General features: G+C 37.5%; 2 protein-coding genes across 3 annotated transcripts in view; one reads left to right on the forward strand and one right to left on the reverse strand.

The window, feature by feature from the left end:
• Positions 1-5,737, reverse strand: part of sec24d (SEC24 homolog D, COPII coat complex component) — a 35,027-nt gene extending 29,290 nt beyond the window's left edge. For both annotated transcript variants that reach the window (XM_016490669.1, XM_016490668.1), the window contains exons 1-2: positions 5,649-5,737; positions 2,818-3,018 (exon numbers count right to left, since the gene is read on the reverse strand). In XM_016490669.1, the coding sequence (XP_016346155.1) occupies positions 2,818-2,968 (151 nt within the window). In that variant the 5' untranslated portion in view covers positions 2,969-3,018; positions 5,649-5,737. The remainder of the gene's footprint in view (positions 1-2,817; positions 3,019-5,648) is intronic.
• A 3,286-nt stretch (positions 5,738-9,023) lies between these two features.
• Positions 9,024-21,816, forward strand: part of synpo2a (synaptopodin 2a) — a 19,840-nt gene continuing 7,047 nt past the window's right edge. Inside the window, exons 1-3 of the mRNA XM_016490670.1 lie at positions 9,024-9,146; positions 19,744-19,895; positions 20,429-21,147. Coding sequence (XP_016346156.1) covers positions 9,039-9,146; positions 19,744-19,895; positions 20,429-21,147 — 979 coding nt within the window. The 5' untranslated portion in view covers positions 9,024-9,038. The remainder of the gene's footprint in view (positions 9,147-19,743; positions 19,896-20,428; positions 21,148-21,816) is intronic.

A 21,816-nucleotide genomic window follows, 5' to 3' on the forward strand; every position in this document is an offset into this window, starting at 1 on the left:
GGCCCCCCCCCGCGTTCTCGAGAGCACCTCTGGCCCGTGCTGAGAAAAGCAGTTTCCTTTTCCTCTGGGTTATCAGGCAAGTGGGCTGACATTGAGCGATGCACTGTCTCCTCACTCTCGCCCACGATGCCCCCTATCGACAGCGCCCAAGAGATCGCAGCTCGGGGACGCGTTGCCTCCCCACACATCTCTGGCCAGTCCCTCCGGGGACACGGGGAGTCCTGCTGTGATGAGCCAGGATGTGATGCCTTCTGTGCCATCCAGCACGACTTCCCACCACGGGTGCGTCGATTGTCCCTTTGGTGCCACTCGTATAACGCGATTCAGTTTGCCAGGCGATCTCCCAGGTTTAGCGGCATTCTCGAGACTTCGGTGGCAGCCCGAAATGCCCCTGTCCTGCATGACGAGATTGCTGTCCTCCTGGCGAAGGATGCAATCGAGCCTGTCCCTCCAGCCAAAATTAAGTCAGGGTTTTACAGCCCTTACTTCATCGTGCCCATGAAAGGCGGTGGCCTTCGGCCAATCCTGGATCTGCGGGTCTTAAATCGGGCCCTTCACAAGCTTTTGTTCAAGATGTTGATGCAGAAGCGCATCATCAGATGCATCCAGCCCCAGGATTGGTTTGCAGCGGTCGACCTGAAGGATGCTTACTTTCATGTCTCGATTCTTCCATGCAATGGGCAGGCAGCCTCGGGGCTCTGGACGGGACCTCGACTGCTTTGGCACATCAACTGCCTAGAGCTGTTGGCAGTGCATCTTGCCTTATGGTAGTTCCGGCCACTGCTACAGGACAAGCACGTGTTGGTCTGCACAGACAACACTGCGGCCGTGTCGTACATCAACCAGCAGGGAGGTCTACGTTCACGTCGCATGTCACAGCTCGCCCGTCATCTCCTCCTCTGGAGTCAGATGCTGCTCAAGTCGCTGCGTGCCGTCCACATTTCGGGGGAACTCAATCGTGCAGCCGACGTGCTCTCACGACAGCTCATGTTCCCCAGGGAATTGCGACTCAATCCCGAGACAGTCCAGCTGATCTGGAGTCGATTCGGGGAAGCCCAGGTAGACCTGTTTGCTTCCCGCAAGTCCTCCCACTGCCATCTGTATTACTCCCTGACCGAGGCCCACAGCTGGCCTCGGGCTCTACGCAAGTATTCGTTTCCCCCAGTGAGCCTTCTCGCACAGACACTGTGCAAGGTCAGAGAGGACAAGGAACAGGTCTTTGCTGATTGCGCCGTACTGGCCCACCCGGACCTGGTTTTCGGAACTCATGGTCCTCACGACAGCCCCCTTTCTCAGGGGCTCGGCACCATATGGCACCCGCGTCCAGATCTCCGGGACCTCCACATGTGGCTCCTGGACGGGACGTGGCAGACATAAGTGATCTGCCACCGGCAGTGGTAAACACGTTCACTCAGGCTAGAGCTTCCTCGACGAGGCAAGCCTATGCTCTGAAGTGGAGTCTGTTCGTGAACTGGTGTTCTTCTCGCCGAGAAGACCCCCGAAGATCCACGATTGGAGTAGTGCTTTCTTTCTTGCAGGAAAGCACGATCTCATCGTCAAGTTCCTGAGGAGTGCCAGAAGGTTAAATCCTCCTAGGCCACCCCTGGTGCCCCCCATGGGATCTCTCTACTGTCCTGGCTGGCCGTCAGAGGGATCCCTTTGAGCCGCTGGACTCAGTTCAGCTTAAGTTCCTGTCTGCTAACAGTTGCCACAGCCATATCACCCTGCAACCCAAGACTGGTTGCCCACTGAAGCTAAGCAGGGTTTAGCCTGGTCAGTACCTGGAGACCTCCTGGGAAAACTAGGTTGCTGTTGGAAGAGGTGTTAGTAAGGCCAGCAGGGGGTGCTCATCCTGTGGTATGTGTGGGTCCTAACGCCCCAGCATAGTGATGGGGACACTATACTGTCAAAAAGCACCATCCTTCGGATGAGACGCTAAACCGAGGTCCTGATTCTCTGTAGTTAATTTAAAAAAGAATCCCATGGCACATCTCGTAAAGAGTAGGGGTGTAACCACGGTGTCCTGGCCAAATTGCCGCCACTGGCCCTTGTCAATCTTGGCCTCCTAATAATCCCCAACCACTTGACTGGCTCTATGACTCTATGGCTCTATGAGCACACTGGCGCCGTTGTACTGTGGCTGCCGTCGCATCATCCAGGTGGATGCTGCACACTGGTGGTGGTTGAGGAGAGACCCCTCCCACATGATTGTAAAGTGCTTTGGATGTACAGCAATACACAATAATGCGCTATATAAATGCATCATTCATTCATTCATGCTAAGACAGCGCTCCTGACCATGCTCACTTCCATCAAGAGGGTCGGGGACTTCCAAGCATTTTCGGTGAGCGCAGAGTGCCTTGTGTTCGGGCCGGCCTGCTCTCACGTTTCACTCACAAGGTCAGCGAATTTGCGCTGGGGCATTGGGAAGGTTATGACCTTTGCGTAGCATTTGTCTGACACGCGGCTGCTTGTCAACATTTGCAGTTGCCAGGGACACGTTCTCGGCTCCTCAGCGTAAAACCTGATGAGTGGATGCACCTGTCGCCTATTTATATGCGCATGCACGGGGAGTGGCTCAGGTATGCAAAATCCACTAGCCAAAATTCATTAGTCAGAGCAGATCGGGGCTTCCCCCCCCCCAATGTCGTCACGACATAACATCTCCGTTAAACCGAGGGTAACCGAGATGTTTCATAAAGGGTTGACCCTGTTTATTTATTTAAGCTGAGGTGGTGCTGAGACTCCTATATCATAGGGACAAGATGAAACTTGCCAGTTTCAGAACAGAACTCAACAAAAGAAGATTCACTTTACCTGTCGGAGGAGCAGAGTAGCCCTGTGGCGGAGATCCATACATGCCATAATGCGACTGAGGTGGGGGGTTCCCAAAACCTGCAGAGTATCCCACCATTCCAGCCTGGGCCTGGGAGTATGGAGGGGTGGCAACATAACCTTGCTGACTCATCCTACTGTTATACCTCTTTCATTCCAGTCTGGGACAAAAAAAAAGGTGACCTGGAATAGAAGAAAGGGGGTGAATTAGAACTACTTTATATGTGCAATTTGACGTTTCTATCAAAATTCATTCGTTTTGCGGGTTTAAAACAGAAATACACATAAACTTTTAATTTTGAAGTCATAAAACTTCTAATCTATCTGTTGCATTCGGCCCATTACTAACCATTGTGTAAAAAGAAGTACACTTTAGCATACTTTGAAAAAGAGTACTAAATTGTGGAAAGAATATGCCTAAGTGCTAACTGAATGTAATGTTTTCGGGCACTTAATTGCATGTTAATTGCAATTAAATGAAAATGTATTATGATTTAAATGTATATTAAATGCAATTAGATGAACTTTAAAGTGCAATTTATCCACTGAAGTAGGACTTGATCTTTTTATGTAAATTCACAATTACTTCTATTGTCTTTGAAATATGTTTTTTTTTTTGGTGAAGTACTGCTGAATTTATTAACAAGCATTTATGGTAAACTAAAATATACTTTAATGTCATTTCTATAGACACTTCTATGCCACGTGTTTAAGTATATACTTGTAACACCAACTTTGTAATTACAATTTAAGTTGCAATTTAGTATATTTAGTATTTAGTACACATCAAAATAGGTGTTACTTTTGTAAGCATGACAAAAGATTATTAAAACATAATGATTTTACATTTTAATTACAAAGTGCACTTTTTAAAAAGTTGTAGAGTGAATGAACCCCAGAAGCAGATTGTTGTAAAATTATGAGATAATGAAATGTTTTCTACAGTTTAGACTTTACCTGATATGATTACCTCAACCCTAAGCATGTGTGATCAGGAACTTTGTCACTAGACTGAGATAAGAGGAGTTTATGATAACACAATCGGCCAAGAATACATACCGGTACATGAAAAATGTGAATATAATGGTTTGACTATTGTATTCAGACTTTCAATTAATTAATTTTATAACTTCACCATAAATAATAAGGTCATGGCAATGCACTGAAATGGACATCTTTATGGCATCTGTTTAATTTAAAGTTCCTTACTGTATATGTCTTTACATCATGTAATGTTTATTTACCAACCGATTTGAGCTATTAAACTCTGTAAAATGTACTGCTATTAATATTCCCACTACAAACGTCAGATGATGATTTAAAGTTAATCAAAAATGCCCTAAAACAACAAAACAGTGTCATAAATATATAAAATGAAATCATTAGGCCTACATAAAATGCAACATAAAACACTCCACTGTACATAACTGATAACAAAAACAAGAATGATGATCATGCAGGGAATTTCCCATAAACTAAACAGTGATTCATACTTTGTGTTTATTATAAATAAATCAGTAAAACGACAATTATGCTTTCCTAAAATAGAATATTGCTTTACCATTGCAGCAGATCAATTAATAGGTTTTTACTGTAGCACTTTATATGTCCTGCATTAAAATAACTAACATTTTTACAATTAAAGGGTTACTTCACCCAAAAAAGAAAATTAGCCCATAAATTACTTACCCTCAAGTCATCCTAGGTGTATATGACTTTCTTCTTTCAGACGAATCCAGTTGGAGTTATATAAAAAATTGTCTTTGATCTTTCAAGCTGTTTCATGGCACTCAGTGGGTGTTGCATGCACTTCTGAGCAGCGCATGCACAAAGCCGACCTCCATACATCATCCGCCCGGAACTGCTTCCCTTTACAACTGTGAGCGCAAGCTACATTAAAGTGATTATTACATTTTGAATATGGATATCTTTCTTACAAAAACGCATCGATGTTTAGTAGGCTATAAATAGCTCTCGTGTTTTTCTCCTTTTCCATCTCTCCAATCCTATTCTGCACACAGGTGATTGGAGGTTTATAATCGCGGTATCGTCTGATAAAATCTACATGCATCTACACTAAAGAGCGGCTATGCGGTTGTTTTAGCTATACCAGCACTATGGGCTAATTTTCATTTTTGGGTGAACTAACCCTTTAATTATAGGCCTAAAGTATGCCTAGTTTCAATAAACTTCTTATACAAATAAACTAACTATCCCTACTGCATGTTTTCACACAGCAGAGCTTGAAAACAACTCAAAGCAAAAAATACAAAGCAATGTCCTCCGGTTTATTAAATACAAATCCTCTAAATTGAACACTGGGCTGCTCTTTCTCTAAAATGATTGGCCTGTCAGAGACATAATGTCTCTGCACGAGGCCTTTAGTAATTGTCAGGGTAAGATCATATTTAATCAGTTAACACACACGATATTCAGAGTAGAGATGCTATGCGTAAATGTACAGTATCAGTCGCCACTGCCCTGAACTGCCACGTCAAAGACCGTTATGACAGACCTGCAATGTTTCACTTTACTGAATAAAGTCCATATTGATAGACTTCAGCGCATGTAATGGACAGAATCGATATGCTGATAATAATGCGCGTGGATCAGCTGTCAGTGATACAAAGTTACGAAATATTTTCTGCTGGAGACGGAAACTGGCATACTGTACAAACTTACAAAAATATATATATACAGTAACGTTATATGAATAATGATGCTTAGAGACTACGGTCAAAATAAGGTTGTCTTTCAAAAACCATCTTTAGTTTGTTAGTTTACTAGTACATAACAACAGAATAGAGACTCACCTGAAGGAGAATGATGAGCTGCGTCCTTTCCTCTGCTGATGTTGAATCGCGTGCGGAGAGTGCCACGTCAAACTCCAATACAGCGCCGGTGTCACGGAGCGTCACAAAGCAGCCGCCTCTGCGCATGCGCATACCGATGGGGAGACAGATGTGCGCAGCCTGCAAACTCCATTCTGGGCTGGCCTTCACAGAGAAGCGGCACATAGCTCGTTCTGATCTGTGGGTGCTTCTTGAATAGAAAAGTCATGCAAATTAACAAAACGTGATAATATTATTCAAGATTGCTCATCATGCGCATATTTCTCTGTTCTTTGGTCTTGTGCACAATGTATTGCATCATCCAGCATCCAAGTCACAATGGAAAAACATTATAGGCTATGTTACAGTTATAACACTTTGTATTTTGTGAGGGATTCTGAAGACATTGCAAAGTACTTTAGAGTACTTTTTTGACCGACTTAAGTACATCTTTTTTCACAATTACTTCTGTTTGAAATGATTGTTAAATTGTACTGCTGAATGTATTGGTGGTAAACTAAAATATAATTTAATATAAGTTCTATTGAAACATGTATGTCATGTAGTTAAAAAATATTTGTAATGAGGGAGTTGCGATTTAGCACTTTTTAATTTTTTTTACTTTATGTAATTCAAATTATAATCAGGCACTTTACATGTGCTTTAGTATGTAAAGCAACACATCAGTTAATGTGTATTTGTTTAAAGCATGACAAATGATTATTAAAACAATGAGTTTAAGTGTAATGTATGTACATTTTATTTAAAAATTACTCGAAAGTAATACACATAAGTGGACTTTTATTTCCTTGTTATATTATTTGCAAGTACATAAGATAGTTGTATACGTTTAAGATTTGAAATGCACTACAAGTGCACATTAAATAGGCCTACAATTTAGCACACTTATTATTTACACGGATATCTTGTATTATAAGATATGCAAAGTCTGTAACTCTTTTGGCTTCATGGTGCTTTGAATCTACATTTTCTGAAGTGCTTCTAAAGCAGTACTCTTTCTCTGTTGGTCTTTGATTCTGACTCGTCTTCAGTCGCTTTAGTCCAGCTTGATCTGTCAAGTTTATTATACTGCAGTATAATAAGTAGGCTATATTAGTGCTCATCTTTATTACCTCCTAGATATATGAACAGTGGCATTAGGCATGTTAAATATTCTGGCCTTGCCCCTCTGATTGATTTAATCTGATTTTGCTAATGAACATCTTGCTTAACAGTGACACTCCTTTGGCTCTAGTTCTGTGAGACTTTAATAACTGACTTCACTAAAAGTGTAGTGGGATATGCTGTCCATAGTCACAATGGAAACAAGCTGTTAACTGACTTATAGTGTAAAAACTGTATCGTGTAAATATGAAATAGTTAGAAAACATTTGTTCCAAAAACATTTGTATTTAAGATGCATTATAGTATATTTTATTTTTATTTAGTCATTTAGCAGACGCTTTTATCCAAAGCGACTTACAAATGATGACAACAAAAGCAATCAATTGTAGTATTAAAACAACTAAAAACAGATCCAAAACTTAAAGCTAAAACTTTATAAATACTACCTATACACATTTTAAAAATAAAGAAATTAAATAAAAACGACAAATGCATACAACAAATTTTCAAAACTTAACATTTAAATGAAAAACAAAAAATAAAGCTAAAAACAATTCAAAATATTAAAGAACAAAAGGTATAAGAGTATAATAATGATTCTAACATAACACTAAGCCAAACACCACAAAAAAAAACATATAGTATATACTATAGGCTTTTCAGCAATCTTTAAAAAACAAAACAATTCATGAAACAACAAAAGTGGAAAAGCTAACATGAATTATTAGTTTGACCAACATATATGTCCCAACTTGTCCTAAGAACAGTTTGCCTTTAATTTAATTTAATTTAATTTAATTTAATTTAATTTAATTTAATTTAATTTAATTTAATTTAATTTATTTTATTTTATTTTATTTTATCTGAGGACAGAGTTCCACAAACAAACAAATTAATAAATAAATCTAAATTTTAGACAGTTTTGAACAAAAAAAAACTTCATAGTCACTTTTTTTATTATTATTATTTATTTGTATATATTTTTTCTTTTTTTTTTTTTTTTGTCAGTAAGCCTACACTCAGCAGTGCACTTTAACCATATTTAAAAGACAATAGAACTAATTCTGAAATTACATATTAATATCAAAGTCTGTAAAAAAGATAAATATATACTTAGGTCATACCGAAATGGATCAAAAAAGTAGGCTACTCTAAACTCCCTAATAGAAATGTAATTACATTTTAGTTGCATTTGTACTGTAAGTATGTCTTTTGAAGCATATTTTTGAAGCATATTTTTTTTGTTGGTGTTTTTTAAATTTAATTCCCTCTAAAAGTAGCATATTTTTATCTAAAATATGCTTATTTTTGTTATATTTAATATTTCTTTTACTTCCGTAAAAAAAAAAAACAGCCGAAACCTAAAAATTTGGAGACTTTGGTGACATATAATGGCATAAAAATATCAAAATATCAAAAAATATCAATAACCACTATGGCTGTAGTACTCCTGACTTTGAAGTGTGTGTGTGTGTGTGTGTGTGTGTGTGTACCTGGTATTTATCACGTTATGGGGACCAATTGACCCCACAAGGATAGTAATACCAGTAAATTGTGACCTTGTGGGGACATTTTTAGGTGCCCATGAGGAAACAAGATTATAAGATTACAAGATTATACATCATACAGAATGAAGTTTTTAGAAAATCTAAAAATGCAGAAAGTCTCCTGTAAGGGGTAGGTTTAGGTGTAGGTTTAGGTGTAGGGTTGCTGTAGGGCGATAGAAAATACAGTTTGTACAGTATAAAAACTATTACTCCTATGGAATGTCCCCATAAAACATGGAAACACAACGTGTGTGCGTGTAAAAAAAATGCTCTGAATTACAGTATTTCCCATTCATTTCCTATGGGTGCCCACTTTTGTCCATGAAGGACAAATTAAGGAGGTTTTTGTTTTTTATTCAACCACTTAACTTTGTTGAATCGAGTTCATTTTGTGTGTGTGTGTGTGTGTGTGTGTGTTCAGGTGGCAAACTTAGGAAAAGTAGCCACGTCTTGTACACCTCAGATTAAGGAAACTTTTTTTTTTTTTTAAATAAAATTATTTTGCCCAAATTGGTCCCAAAGGATGCTTGAGGGTTAATCCTGAGTAAAGAACAGTTACTCTCCTCAGGATGGTCTCTGAAGAATGACGCCGAAAAGAGGGCCGGACTCCAGCTGTTGTGGCTTTACACCCACCGAAGGCAGCCTCAGCTATCGCAGAAGAAGCTTGACTTCTCTCAGACTGGAGGACAGCCGCAGGAGGATGGGCACGGGCGAGTTTGCGTGTGTGACGCTGCGCGGCGGTGCACCCTGGAGATTCAGACTCAGCCAGAGCGCTCAAGACCCTCAACATCCAATCCAGCTGCTTGAGGTGAGACCACTGATGAAGATTCAACAATAACGCAGTTTATAGTACCTGGTGACGAGGATGAATATCCATTGCTTTCTGTTCTTTCATTATGGCTCTTTCTAAAATTAGTTTTATTGTTTGAGTTTTATAACGAAACACACAAACGCACTTTCAAAGGACCCTGCTGGTTTTCTGGTCTTTAGGCACTTTTTTTAGCTGGTCAAACTGCCAAATGGTTTATCAGATAAACACCAGCTTGGATCAGATTCAACCAGGAACTCATCTTAGGCTGGCTTAAGCAGCTCATTTCAAGTTTTCTTGAGTTTGTTACATGTAGGCATCTTGAAAGTTTTGTTCTTAGACAAAGGTGGGTTTAATGTTCATTTGAGTTTACATGTGCATGATAATTGTAACCACAAAGCTGGGCCTATATTGGCAAAACTTGAGGTTTTTTATAAATGTAGTTCTCTTATACAGTTAAATAACGACGGTTAACTGTCTTTGCTGGACACTTGGGCAATGTTGTAAACGAACGTTGAGTTGGATTCTTGCATAATGACAACATGTCTTAGGGGCCACCCGCGGAGTTCAGATTGGCCTGTTGTTTTGATAAATGTTCACTGGCAAAGTTGTTTTTCTTTAGCTGAATTTTACAGGCAGATCTGTGCTGTGCAGGCTCTGCTTGAGCAAGGGTCCTTATATGGTCACAGCAAAGCTAACAAAGTTTGTTGGCCAAGTTCAGGCGATCTGTCATCACTAGATATCAAGAAGAATCTAAACTGTTAGTTTCCAGCGGCTGGAATTATTAGTTGATCTTTAACTGTAGAGGAAACATTGATTTAGGGATAACGTGCGAATTACTAAAACTTCTTATATCAGCAAGTTTTGCGAGTGTCAGCTTAGAACATGCGCATATTTTGAATGCTTGAAGTTGTATTCATAATGATTTATATGGAATATTTATATGGCAATAATCAGCACCACCGTCAACACAGTCTCTGACCCCATGAGACATGTGTTTATACTTAAATGCTTTGTTTATGTAACAGCTTAACACATTTAAAAGCTCTTAATGGCTATGAAATATGGTATTTAAAAAGAGGGTAAAATGTTTAAGCAATATAGCGCTAGCAGGAGGGCTGTTGTACTGAATATTAGCATGTCTGCGATTCCGAATTTAGTGGGAGTTTTCCATATCTGTTTCTATGCTCAGTGGTAAATGGATCGCTTGCAGAAAGAGATTTTTAAAAACCCACACTGTTTCCACTATGCTCAATTACTCACACTAAACTATTTAGGCCTAATATTTAAGATTATGCATTTTAATTGTATATTGAATTTCCATTCATTTGGTGGATTTCCATTCAAGTGGAGGCTGAGTGTAATGACAGAATTTTCATATCATAGAATTTTCATTTTCATCTCGGACAATTTTTCTTGGTCCACAGCTAGCCATTTTTTAACCATGTTCTAACTTTTTAAATGATTAAATTTAATTGTTCTCACAATTAACAGATTTGTGCTGATTTTATAGAATTTTAATTTATTTATTTATTGATTGATTGATTGATTGATTGATTGATTTACTGATTTTGTTGTTGTTGTTTTATCATTTTATATATTTCTTCTTTCTTTCTTTCTTTCTTTCTTTCTTTCTTTCTTTTTATTTGCCTGGAACATTACAAATGCTATTTTATTAAATATCATTGGAAAGCCACACAGATTAGAGGACCTTAACTTACACTGATGATAATAATAATAATAATAATAATAATAATAATAACATAAATAATAATAAATTGGTGTAGGATTTCCTTCGAAACAATTTTCACTCAGAAATTGCTAGTAAACGTCACAGGACATCACAAGGAACTGCAAGTAACACATTGCATTAAACATGAAAATTTCAAGAATGAAATCGTATTTTCTTGTAAAACATAATAAAATAATCTTTGTTTTGTTTACAACTTTTTTTTTTTTACAGTACCCCTTCACATATGAATAGATGTGTTACACAGGTTGCAAGTAATGCTCTGGTAAATATGTATGGTAAGTATGTACGTACTAATCAGTTGAACTGACCAACAAATCAACAATAATAGACTAGACATGAGTCTGAAGTCACCTGGTGGGCATATTGCATGAAATATGTGTTCCTGGCCAGTGTGCAGGTAGTTAAGCAATAATGTCATTCTCAGCTGAAAAACTCATTTATTTGTAGCTCCATAAAGTGTTATTCACAAAATGTAGTCGTATTTTACAATTCGGTAAAACTTTAATAGCCATTAGTAAGGTTTCAGTCCTTATAATGGCTTATAGACTTTAGCTTTGGCAAACTCCTAATTGGCAAACTTTGACTTTTTGTAATGATATTACAGTGCACTAAAGTTTAACCCTCATAAAACTATAACCAGCAAAGTAAGCTTCTGTTTTTGGTGTCATTATAATTTGAAAAGTCTACCTTTAAAATACAACACTACTGGAGTAATGCAGTGTACCCACAGAGCCTTGACTCATCTAAGACTTTCATCTGGCTGTTTTATATATATATATATATATACTGTATATTATATATGTATCAGGACTGCATAATTAAACAAGAAGCATACATGCTGCTAAATAACTTCTAAACAGATGCACTCTAAAATTCACTTGGGATGGATAAAGATCTGTTGGTGTTTGTGTATATTTTATTTTCTTCTCATTTGATTAATATGGTCCTTGTTTTAATAAATCATGCTCATCTATCACATCACTTCCCCATCAATCATTCCAGTGTAGCTGTCAGGATGTCATTGTCACCACAGTGAGTTTCAGAAAAACTGATATTCCACTGTTGACCAGCAGGGGACGTACAGTATAACCGCTTCAGAAAAATACTGTAATTTAACTTTTCTTGTAACAGCAGAATTATAAATAACGAGTATTATTTTCATTAACATTAAAGGAATAGTTTGATCAAAACTAAACATTTGCTGAAAATGTACTCACCCTCAGGTAATCCAAGATGTAGATGAGTTTGTTTCTTCCTCAGATTTGGAGAAATGTATCATTCCAACACTTGTTCACCAATGGATGCTCTGCAGTGAATGGGTGCCGTCAGAATGAGAGTCCGAAACAGCTGATAAAAACATCACAATAATCCACAAGTAATCCACACCACTCCAGTCCATCAGTTAATGTCTTGAGAAGAGAAAAGCTGCATGTTTACAAGAAACAAATCCATCAAGACGTTTTTAACTTTAAACTGTTGCTTCTGACCAACAGTCCATAATCCATAATGATGCTTCCTCTTGTGAAAAAGTTCATCTCCTGTTGTCCTCTCAAATCAAAATCCGCCCACATATTTGTGTAGAAGTGTTTTTTATTTTATATTTTTTCACTTGTGAACGGTGCTTGATCTGTGCATATTTCTGATTCAGCTAGATGAGTTTTTTTTTTGTTGTTTTTTTCTGGAGTAATATGGACTCGTGTTTTAACCAGAAGAAATGGTTTGAAGCTAAAAACATCTTAATGATAAAGTTATTTCTTATACATACAGCTTTTTACATCACATGACACTAACTGATGGACTGGAGTGATGTCGATTACTTGTGGATTACTGTGATGTTTTTATCAGCTTTTTGGACTCTCATTCTGACGGCACCCATTCACTGCAGAGGATCCATTGGTGAGCAAGTGAAGCAATGCTACATTTCTCCATCTTGGATGGCCTGAGGGTGAGCAAATGTTCTGCAAATTTTCATTTTTAGGTGAACTATTTTGTTAGTAATAACCTAATTAATAGTAATCCAATATTATATATAACTACGTAATATTAATCCTGATAGCAATGTTTGTTTGTTTTTTCCTGTTGGAGTGCTGAGATCATTTTCTGTTAGATCTGTATAGTTTCTGACTTGACGCTTACATGAGACATATGCAAGCTCACACCTTTAGCTGAGCGGTCAAATATTTGCCTGTGCTGTCATGAGAGAGATACGTCCTTCCATCTTCGTGGAGTGACCCCGTGCTCCTCTAAGTCATCTGGAAGACATAACTTTTACCTGACTCAACTAAGAGCAAACTCGGCAGAGAAACATGCCGAAAAACTAACATGACATGAAGCTGAGAAATACTGTTCATGATGAATATCTGTTTAGTGTGATACATAATGGAGGTCATGGTGTTCAGTACTTAAAGAGAGTAATTATTATGGAAATAATATACTTTAAAAGAATTGCATGATCCAATTTTAATTAAATGTAAATGTATTATGGTTTAAGTGTATATTAAATTCAATTAAATTAACTTTTGAGTGCTTTTACCCACTTAAGTAGAACTTAAGTGCATCTTTATATGTAATTTCATTTTAGTTCTATTGCGTTTGGATTGCCGAATGTACTGACAAGCATTTATGGTAAATTAAAATGACTTTAATCTCATTTCTATGAGAACTTGTATGTTATTTATTTAAATGTATTTGCAATTTGCAATGATGTTTAGTACATTTAACATACTTTATCTTTACATGTGCTTTCGTATGTTAGTCAACACATAAAAGTGAACTTCTTTAAAGCACAACAGAATGTTATTAAGAAAATCTATTTTTTTAAATGTACCTTAAAAAAAAAAACTTTTTAAAAGTCTACAAGTGTGTCAAGAAACAGTCATAAAATGTCTTTCTTGAAGTGCACTTAAGTGGCCTTTTATTTAAGCAATATTACATTATCTGCAAATACAGATTTTTAAAAATATGTACTATTAAGATTTTAAATACACTGCAAGTGCACATTCAGTGCTAAAAAGCACATTGCTTTTTCACAAGGATATTATGCATTCATGTATGTTATGTTTATATTTCATTCTCATATATAATGTGCATTTATAATGGTAAAAGTCTTTAGTTTGCTAATGGTCTGCTTTTTTATTCTGCCGTACAGTTAGAGCACACCATAGATCTTTTGGCTTATACAAAGGGCCCAGTGTGAGTTCCTTAAAAGTACAGATTGCTACAGTCTCCTTTCAACATGCACGTACAAAAACATTTTCATAATGAACCGTTAGACCGATGGAAGGCGTCCAGCAATCTGTAGTAAGGAGTTATGCTTAACCTGAAGTCATTTAGCTATCAACATTACAGCTGGAATCACTCCTGTGAGCTGCGGTAAACTGCTACCCAACTCTCATATGAAAGTCCACCATTTACAGCTAATGTATATTTAACAATGGGAATCTGACAGTCTTTAGACCATCATGGTTCATTTTACCTGAAATGTCTGTTGGAAACAGTGAGAGATAATTGCTTTAAGCTGTAGGAGGAAGAAGTAGCCGAGAGAACTTTCCAGCACGCTGCATTTACTACATATTTTGGTTATGGGAACAAAACTAACTGTGCTTTTGACTTTCTCTTCCAAAATGTTACATTTAAAATTCACTTTTTCGTGCCAAATAATGTTTGATCACAATGTCCAAGAAACAAATGCCCTATAATGCAATCAGCCTTGCTTTCAAACAAAAGAAAATCAAAGTGTTGAATAACGCATGCTTATGGTTTCAAAATTTATTTTTCAAGCTTTACACACTCACCCTTTTCACTTGCATGAACTGACTAATTAAATAACATTTTGGCTCTTTAAGCACATTTTACTCTTTTAGTACAGTATGTATTGCAACTGTATAAGCACAGTGTTTGCAATGTTAATAAAATGTATTGTGTTGATAACAAAGGATTTCCTCACATTGTAAATCTCCTTATGCTAATAAAAAAATAAATAAAAAATGTCAGATGACCTAAAATGTGTTTCATGTCCCTTGTAAAAAATAAGTGCACTTAATTGTACTCAATGTGCACATGTAGTGTACTTCATGCCTTCAAAGTATTTAAACAAAACTGCACTTGCAGATAATACAATATTAATGAAATAAAATGTCACTTAAACAACTACGGTTTCTTAAAAGTGCACTTTGTAATAATGCCTACCTTGATCTTTTCTTGATCTTGACATTTTTGTTAATCCTTAAAGAAGTGCACTTATTTTGATGTGTTGACTAACATAATAAAAAAGCACATGCAATTTTATATTATATGCAGTTAGCTGAACTTTTGTTTTTTTGTCCCTCTCAAAGGGATAGTTCATCCAAAAATGAAAGTTTTGTCATTATTTACTTTTTTCTGTAGAGCACAGATATTTTGATAAATGAAGATATTTACAGAAGATATTGTGAAAAATGTGTGTAATCAAACAGTTTCTGGTTCCAATTGACTTTCATAATATTTTAATTTTCCATACTATAAGTCAATAGCTACCAGCAACTTTTTGGTTACCAACATTCTTTAAAATATCGTCTTGTGTGTGTGTGTGTGTGTGTGTGTGTGTGTGTGTGTGTGTGTGTGTGTGTGTCTGTTTTGAAGAACTCTACAAGTGCACATTTAACACATTTACGCAAACTGTTTTGTACAGAAGACCAACTGCACATTTGTACTTTTTACAGTGTATTCTCATAAACAATTAGATCTATAGTATTTATTTAGCCAAATACCATACACGCTGGAGCTGCATTTCTGCTGTGTCCTTACATAAAGTAAAATATATGCTCGGTGTTTAAATGATGTATGCCTTTTTTTATCTGCTACATGTAGTGTTGTTATTCATTTATGCACTGTTAAAAGCAGCAGCTGGAATTCTGTAAGGCATTCAAACTTCATCCGAAATTGGAGAAAACATCAAAGAGTGAATATTACAATATTCAAAATAAAATGTCCTGTTAATTGTCACCCCTAAAGTTTAAATCAGATGTACTGTGGTCACAAGTACGAATGCTAGATGGTTTTTCCCCTCCTTTTTTGGATGAGGTTTGTGTTCAAATCTGCCGGCTCTTGTCCATCTGAGCAGCGATTATATAGGCTCTGTCTCTCTGAAAAGCCCTTATACGGTGACCAGAGCTCTTCCATCTCCTCTACAGCTTCATAACAATCCCACAGCTCCATGGTTTTATTCAATTAAAGAAACTTCACCTTTAAACTGGGCATCATGCCAGTGGCTTTATAAGGCTTGGTTAAGGATTGTTAATGTGCAACATAATAGTTTGAGGAGCCGTATTTAGGCCAGATTGATAATGAGTTTAAATAGGAAATATCAGCGCGTGCGGTTTACAATATTTACACCATAATGTGTTGTAAAGCTGCAGACGCCCAGCTGTGTGTTCATGAAAAATTTTCTCCTCTTTGGCAGTGCTGTGCAGTTTGGACATATATTTGTAGGCGTACAGTTTTATCTAAATATTTAGTAAGAGAAGAGAAGCCACTGGAGACAGAAACTTTCTGCAGATCATTTGTGAGTGTCAGATATTTTGTATTGTAGTTTATTTTTCATCTAAGAATAACATTAATGTATTTGAATGGGGTGTCTATTATTGACTGAACACTGCCCCCTAGTGGTAATTAATGGGAACTATATTGTCCTCTAAAGATGCTTTATGGAGCAGGCCTTGCAAATATCCATTGTTCAAAGTGTTTTCAAACAGTGGATTTTTTTTATATGCTTTAAATAAGTCGATTTTTAGTGTGTGTGTGTGTGTGTGTGTGTGTGTGTACCTGTTTTTCTATTCTGGTGGGGACTTAAACCTGAATACACACAGACTCATGGGGACTCGTGTCACGGTGGGGACCTAAATTGAGGTCCCCATGGGTAAACAAGCTAATAAATCACACAGAATTAAGTTTTTTGACAATCTAAAAATGCAGAAAGTTTCCTGTAAGTTGTAGGTTTAGGTGTAGGGTTGGCGTAGGGCGATAGAATATACGGTCTGTACAGTAGAAAAATCATTACACCTATGGAGAGTCCCACATCGGTAGCAAACCAGACGTGTGTGTGTGTGTGTGTGCGCGTTTTTGTGACAAATGAGGACATAAATTCGTATAATGACAAAGGTATGACATCGGTATTACAAGGAGAAGGTGACTTTTCAGGACATTACCCCATGTCCCCACTTTTCAAAACGGTTATAAATCGCACAGAATGGAGTGTATTGAAAATCTGAAATAGCACAAAGTTTCCTGTGAGGGGTAGGTTTAGGGGTAGAGTTGGTGTAGGGCAATAGAATATACGGTCTTTACAGTAGAAAAACCATTACGCCTATGGAGAGTCCCCACAAGGATAGCTGATCAGACATGTGTGTGTGTGTGTGTGTGTGTGTGTGTGTGTTTGTGTGTGTGGGTATGTCTGTGTGTGTTTTGTAGTTTTTTATATGTTGATACATATTATTATTATTACATTATTCAAGTAAGCCCCAAGCCAATACCTGAATTTAAAGTTGTAATCCGGCAATTAAAGACGCAGCAAACCAGTGTAACTTACCTGTCCTTGGTCTTGGCTAAGCCTGAGGTACATCACCGTCTCCTCCATTATCACGTAAATCATAAAAACAAAAATGAGCAATTCTGGCTTCACCTGTCCTGTAAGGATGGCAGCTGTCCTCTCGCACAGTTGCTATGCGACAGAGTGGTAATCGGGAACCCCTGGTGCCGCATTTAGGAAATTCTACGAAGGTCCTTTGTGCACTTTGGAGGCGTGGCCTTCGGAGTGTGCGAAATAAACTTTATGTTACACCTCAAATGGTAAGGAAATTTACATTGATGTTAAATAGTATAGAGAGCTTACATACGCATGCTGTTGACTGACAGTTCTTGGATCCTGGGCATCAGTAAACAGATGGCAATATTACAACAATGTTAGCTTTTGTTAACCTCCTGGGGTCGATGGAGACGCCAACTGTCTTGGATCCAAGAACCGTCAGTCAACAGCATGCGTATAAGCTATATATGCTATTTAACATCAATGTAAATTTGCTTACCATTTGAGGTGTAACAAAGCTTATTTACATGATAAAATTTTTAAAATATATCCCTTTCCCCACAATTTTCCATTGTCAAACAGTAGTTTTCTGCAATTCCAGTTATGTGGGATTCAGATGAACAAAGAGCTTATGAATAATCATAATTGTTGGTTGGAATATGATTTCATGCACTAGAAAAGCAAATTCTCCTAGAGATTTAGGAGAGGGGCTGTGACCAAATTTCTGGACCGAATTGAGCTTACTGTCGCCAGGTATCGATCACAGTAAATGCAGTTAATGCCAAACTAATTCAACTAAATCAAAAAGTAATTGTATATTTTATGTTTCTTTAGAAAAACAATTTGTGAAAATCCATGAAAAACATATTACCCCACATTTTTGAAATGCACAGAGTACACATTATCTGCAACAGAAAATCATCATTGTACTGTGTAAAGTTTCGGTCAGCCTTTTCGGTTGTCAACACAAATGAAACATGCAAATTTGTTATTTTCCGTCTGGCTTGAGCAGCTGTGTGTACATGAGCTGCGATACTGAGGAACTAATCTCACAATTCCTGATTGAAATTGCTCCAGTTTAAGTTATGACCTCAGAAGGCATGAGATGACATCCGTAATTTCATGATCTCTGGTGATTTATCTAAGAAGTTTATTTTAGGTGAAGGTATTTATCACTGGCAGATTTGCTCTCATAATGCTGCCATTATACTTGGGAATGGCTTGTAATGAAATTGTCCAAATAAACAAGGTCATCTGAGGACTGAATTATTCTTTGTTACTTTTTTTCATGAATCCTCCCATTAAGACACTTTAAAGATTTCATCTGCAGTTCGATATAGATTTCCAGTTCGCTTGCTAGCTTGTATCTTGTGTTACTGCATACAAATTTCAATAATACCATGTGCTAAATCAAGCAGAGAGACTCTACAATTACACGGCAATCTTAAACGAACAATCGCTCTGCTTTATGACTTGACCTTATAGCAGAGTTGATTTGTGATGCCCTCAAAGTTACAGATGGCTGATATTAAATCTTATGTTGAAGTGTCTCTGCTTCTCTTTGCGAGGCTAATGGCTGTTTAGTCGTTTGACATGCAGCTGTTGTGATGCGTAAATTAGAGACACTTGGTCTAAATTAAGATGCACTGTCCATGAACCAAGGATGGGCTTATAGTTCTTTTTTCATCCATGTACAGTATTATATATGTTCACACTGTGTTTTACAAAAAAGTATTGATTTTTCAGTGTAAATGCTTTTGCCTTTCTTTTTCTGAGAATGTATTAATTTATTATCAAATGTATTGTCCTCTTTTCAGTAATCTGTATTAAAGGGATGGTTCACCCAAAAATGTAAATTCTGTCATCATTTATTCACCCTCATGTTGCTCCAAACCTACATGAGTTTGTTTCTTTCGTTGAACATAAAAGAAGATATTTTGAAGAATGTTGGGAGACAAACAGTTGCTGGTAGCCATTGACTTCCACAGTATATAAAAACACTGGAAGTCAGTTGAGTTTTTTTTTTTTTTTTTGAGTCAATTGAGCTTTTCTAGTGTATGAAATCATATTCCACCCAACAATTATGATTATTCATCAACTCTTTGTATATGATTTTGGGTGCATTTTTGGGGTGAACTATCCCTTAAGCTACTATGATACTTTTACGGAAAGCACTTTTTTTATACATTGCAATGTCTACCCTTACTTTTATGTTCAATGATGTCTTTTTAAATTGCTCAAGTTACCCTTTAATGAATGCATGATTATTATCTATCTTATAGATAGAGGACGGTAGTCCCGCTGCCATAGCTGGATTGTGTGAGAATGATGAGCTGGTGTCAGTGAATGGAAAGCCTTGCTCAAACCTCAGTCTCTCAGACGCTATTGATCTCATTGAGGCCTCAGCTGACTGTCTACAGCTGCTTGTCAAAAGGTATTTTATTGCTTGGACAAATGTTCTTTGGTGCACTCTGGTTGCATGTTTACCTTCAATGCATTACATCGTTGATTTGTGCAATAAGGTTTTTTAGGCAAAAAATTATATGGCTTTTTCATTTCATATTAGAAGTGTTAAAGGTTCTCTTCCTCTTCTGTCACTCATTCTAGACCAGATGCGACATATTGTGATGCATGCATTAAACTGTACAGATATTTGCATTTTTATTGTATAGTTCATGAAATGTCTTGTTTATGCCTGTCTTGACCTTTGAAATACTAAACACGTACTAAATCACCCACTGTGCAATCAAAAACCGAATCTCTTACCAAGATTCATTTAGATTAATAAGACATTAATATGTGATTCACAGAAAAATAAAATGGTCAAATAGTGATTCTCCCAATGGTAACTGAAAACTGAGGTAGTTTTCTCATTTCCGATAAATGATTTGCTTGGTGAAGTCTTGGTGTTAAAATGGACGGATTAACTGCAAATAATGTGATTTTACCATGATCTCCTCCCTCTAGGTGCTGTAGTCCACCTCAAGAGAGCTTTGAAATGGTTAGTACCACTTTTCGGATCCCTTCTCCATCCAGGCCTCACGAGCCACAGGAACTATACACCTCTGAGTCCCAGGATGAAGCATATTATGGGGAGACAGACAGCGATGGAGAGTGTCCAGCGAGGACTCGATTGGTTCGGACCCAAGTTCAAATACCTGCTTCTAGGAATAATAGTAGAGGCACCAATGCCCAGGGTGGTGGAGACACCAGTTTGGATGTAACCCCAGGATCTGTGGTTGAATTGCAGCTCTCGCTCTCCAAGACCACCCTGGAGGAGCCATACTGTACTGCATTAGGCAGTGCTTGTGGAGTTGTGGGAGACAGCCATCAAAGAAAGACGGATGAGAGCGTCAACTATACCACCACCGCATTTACTCCAGGTAACCCCCTCTACATACCCCGTCGAGACCGGCAACCACTTGGTCAGTGGGGTGTGTTGGTTAGCAAACCCCCTGCTTTGACAGGACATGTGGAGGTGACAGTGCAGCAGTCATCTGGAAGCAGTTTAGGAAAGGAGGGGGTAGAGGCCAGTGAACGGTTGGATTCTGGTGGGGAAGAAGGAGGGCACACTGAAGAAGCTCCCACCTCCTCATCTGTGTCCTTTGGACTTCCCTCAGAGGAGTGGGACTCCGAATCGGAGAGGGAGGTCAACAAGCCCAACAAGCACCGGGCAAGGCACTCCAGTAAGTAACATCTGATTTTCAGTGTTTCTTCTTATAGTGTGATATAGTATCTGTTTTCAAGAATAGCAATCATTTCTTATTTTAAAAGCTTAGGTTATAGATATAGCATCAGTGAACTGACAGAGTCAGCTGTGGATTGCTTGCGCTTCTAATTTCTAAAGTTATAGTTTAAAAAAAGTTCAACGCAATTCATGTCCAGTTTGTATGGTTCTTTTGAACCCCTGTTTATTCTCACGTATTGCGTTACTGTATTATGATCTGTATTATGTATACTTTTAATGATTTGTGAGCAAAAGCATGAATAAGTGTTTAAGTAATACTTTTAATATCAAATGTTTGTTATGGATTTTAGATAGATAGATAGATAGATAGATAGATAGATAGATAGATAGAAATAATTATCACTCAAATAAAAACTGATATTAACATTTAATTGCACAAAATGCAGTTTTTATTTTAACATTTCAATTATACAATTATGTTTCTACTCCAGTTCATTGTTGAAAAATATATTTAGCAAAATGCTCTTTAGAATTAATTTGTTCTTGTTTTCCAGAACCGGCTACAGTGATCTGTCCCGCCAAATTAAAAAGCATCGAAAGAACATTAATTGTTTGAATTTCATCATAAACTTGACCAAATTTGAATGCTGAGACTTTAATTTCTGTC

This window comes from Sinocyclocheilus anshuiensis, unplaced genomic scaffold, assembly GCF_001515605.1.
Source record: "Sinocyclocheilus anshuiensis isolate Anshui unplaced genomic scaffold, SAMN03320099.WGS_v1.1 scaffold206, whole genome shotgun sequence".
Lineage (NCBI taxonomy): Eukaryota > Metazoa > Chordata > Actinopteri > Cypriniformes > Cyprinidae > Sinocyclocheilus > Sinocyclocheilus anshuiensis.